Consider the following 3,537-nt stretch of genomic DNA (forward strand, 5'->3'; position numbering starts at 1 on the left):
AACAATAATAATAATAATAATAATCGGTTTTGACTGAAGGGTTTTTTAGTTTGTTAAATGAAAGAGCCACGTCCCATTTTCCTCATTTTTCTGTCCTCGTGCCTTTTTCTCGCTCACTCAGGTGTACCTCACAATGTCGGCTGTAAGTAACACTCTGTCACGTCTGACCTTTAACCCCTGACCCCTCCCTCAGCTGACCCCTGGACCTGGTTCACCCCTGACCTCTCTGTCTGTACACACACACACACACACACACACACAGTACCAGGAAATATATACAGTTTACACACATCAGACTGGATATTTCAGGGGGGTGAACACTGCTCCTTCTGTACCTCTGTGGTTGACAATAATGGTCCTTCCTGTGTTTAACCCCCCTCCTCTCTCTCTCTCTCTCTCTCTCTCTCTCTCTCTCTCTCTCTCTCTCTCTCCTCTCCTCATCTCTCTCCCTCCCTCTCTCTCTCCCCCACTCTCTCTCTCTCTCTCTCTCTCTCTCTCTCTCCTCTCCCCCACTCTCTCTCTCTCTCTCTCTCTCTCTCTCTCTCTCCTCTTTCCCCCTCTCTCTCTCTCTCTCTCTCTCTCTCTCTCTCTCACTCTCTCCTCTCCTCATCTCTCTCCCTCCCTCTCTCTCTCCCCCACTCTCTCTCTCCCCCACTCTCTCTCTCTCTCTCTCTCTCTCTCTCTCTCTCTCTCTCTCTCTCTCCTCTCCCCCACTCTCTCTCTCTCTCTCTCTCTCTCTCTCCTCTTACCCTCTCTCTCTCCCTCTCTCTCCCTCTCCCCCTCTCCCTCTCTCCCCCTCTCCCTCTCTCCCTCTCCCTCCCTCTCTCTCTCCCTCCCTCTGTTCCAGTCCTGTACAGTAGGTTGTTCCAATGTGCTTGATCTAACCATGTGATGGCAGGTATCTAGGTAACCATGGTTGCGTCAAGCGCCATGGAACGACCCGCAGACGCCTCAGCATGCCAAGACGAGACGGCCAGCCTCCTAGCTAGTCCCTCTGTGTCTCCGTGTGTGTGTGTGTGTGTGTGTGTGTGTGTCGTGTCGTGGTTGTGTTGCCGTCGCGTTCGAGTGTCCCGGGTCTGTAAAACCCCCGATCTCGTTGGTCCTCTAGGTACTGAGGACTACCGCGGTAAGCTGGGAGGGGACTGTTTATCCGACCTGGCCTGTCCTGAAAAGTGCCGGTGTGAAGGGATGACGGTCGACTGTTCGAACCAGAAACTGAGCAAGATACCTGAACACATCCCTCAGTACACACAGGACCTGTGAGTTAGGAGATACCTGAACACATCCCTCAGTACACACAGGACCTGTGAGTTAGGAGATACCTGAACACATCCCTCAGTACACACAGGACCTGTGAGTTAGGAGATACCTGAACACATCCCTCAGTACACACAGGACCTGTGAGTTAGGAGAGATACCTGAACACATCCCTCAGTACACACAGGACCTGTGAGTTAGGAGAGATACCTGAACACATCCCTCAGTACACACAGGACCTGTGAGTTAGGAGATACCTGAACACATCCCTCAGTACACACAGGACCTGTGAGTTAGGAGATACCTGAACACATCCCTCAGTACACACAGGACCTGTGAGTTAGGAGAGATACCTGAACACATCCCTCAGTACACACAGGACCTGTGAGTTAGGAGATACCTGAACACATCCCTCAGTACACACAGGACCTGTGAGTTAGGAGATACCTGAACACATCCCTCAGTACACACAGGACCTGTGAGTTAGGAGAGATACCTGAACACATCCCTCAGTACACACAGGACCTGTGAGTTAGGAGAGATACCTGAACACATCCCTCAGTACACACAGGACCTGTGAGTTAGGAGATACCTGAACACATCCCTCAGTACACACAGGACCTGTGAGTTAGGAGATACCTGAACACATCCCTCAGTACACACAGGACCTGTGAGTTAGGAGATACCTGAACACATCCCTCAGTACACACAGGACCTGTGAGTTAGGAGAGATACCCGAACACATCCCTCAGTACACACAGGACCTGTGAGTTAGGAGAGATACCTGAACACATCCCTCAGTACACACAGGACCTGTGAGTTAGGAGATACCTGAACACATCCCTCAGTACACACAGGACCTGTGAGTTAGGAGATACCTGAACACATCCCTCAGTACACACAGGACCTGTGAGTTAGGAGAGATACCTGAACACATCCCTCAGTACACACAGGACCTGTGAGTTAGGAGATACCTGAACACATCCCTCAGTACACACAGGACCTGTGAGTTAGGAGATACCTGAACACATCCCTCAGTACACACAGGACCTGTGAGTTAGGAGAGATACCTGAACACATCCCTCAGTACACACAGGACCTGTGAGTTAGGAGAGATACCTGAACACATCCCTCAGTACACACAGGACCTGTGAGTTAGGAGATACCTGAACACATCCCTCAGTACACACAGGACCTGTGAGTTAGGAGAGATACCCTGAACACATCCCTCAGTACACACAGGACCTGTGAGTTAGGAGATACCTGAACACATCCCTCAGTACACACAGGACCTGTGAGTTAGGAGAGATACCTGAACACATCCCTCAGTACACACAGGACCTGTGAGTTAGGAGAGATACCTGAACACATCCCTCAGTACACACAGGACCTGTGAGTTAGGAGATACCTGAACACATCCCTCAGTACACACAGGACCTGTGAGTTAGGAGATACCTGAACACATCCCTCAGTACACACAGGACCTGTGAGTTAGGAGATACCTGAACACATCCCTCAGTACACACAGGACCTGTGAGTTAGGAGAGATACCTGAACACATCCCTCAGTACACACAGGACCTGTGAGTTAGGAGAGATACCTGAACACATCCCTCAGTACACACAGGACCTGTGAGTTAGGAGAGATACCTGAACACATCCCTCAGTACACACAGGACCTGTGAGTTAGGAGATACCTGAACACATCCCTCAGTACACACAGGACCTGTGAGTTAGGAGATACCTGAACACATCCCTCAGTACACACAGGACCTGTGAGTTAGGAGATACCTGAACACATCCCTCAGTACACACAGGACCTGTGAGTTAGGAGAGATACCTGAACACATCCCTCAGTACACACAGGACCTGTGAGTTAGGAGATACCTGAACACATCCCTCAGTACACACAGGACCTGTGAGTTAGGAGAGATACCTGAACACATCCCTCAGTACACACAGGACCTGTGAGTTAGGAGATACCTGAACACATCCCTCAGTACACACAGGACCTGTGAGTTAGGAGATACCTGAACACATCCCTCAGTACACACAGGACCTGTGAGTTAGGAGATACCTGAACACATCCCTCAGTACACACAGGACCTGTGAGTTAGGAGAGATACCTGAACACATCCCTCAGTACACACAGGACCTGTGAGTTAGGAGAGATACCTGAACACATCCCTCAGTACACACAGGACCTGTGAGTTAGGAGATACCTGAACACATCCCTCAGTACACACAGGACCTGTGAGTTAGGAGAGATACCTGAACACAT

General features: G+C 50.3%; 1 protein-coding gene across 1 annotated transcript in view; it reads left to right on the forward strand.

The window, feature by feature from the left end:
• LOC106593125 (slit homolog 2 protein) overlaps window positions 1-2,450 on the forward strand; it is a 51,070-nt gene extending 48,620 nt beyond the window's left edge. Inside the window, exon 10 of the mRNA XM_082972730.1 lies at window positions 1,109-2,450. Coding sequence (XP_082828856.1) covers window positions 1,109-1,263 — 155 coding nt within the window. The 3' untranslated portion in view covers window positions 1,264-2,450. The remainder of the gene's footprint in view (window positions 1-1,108) is intronic.
• Window positions 2,451-3,537: the final 1,087 nt, after the last annotated feature.

The sequence above is a fragment of the Salmo salar genome, unplaced genomic scaffold (assembly GCF_965601325.2).
Source record: "Salmo salar unplaced genomic scaffold, fSalSal1 ptg001064l, whole genome shotgun sequence".
Lineage (NCBI taxonomy): Eukaryota > Metazoa > Chordata > Actinopteri > Salmoniformes > Salmonidae > Salmo > Salmo salar.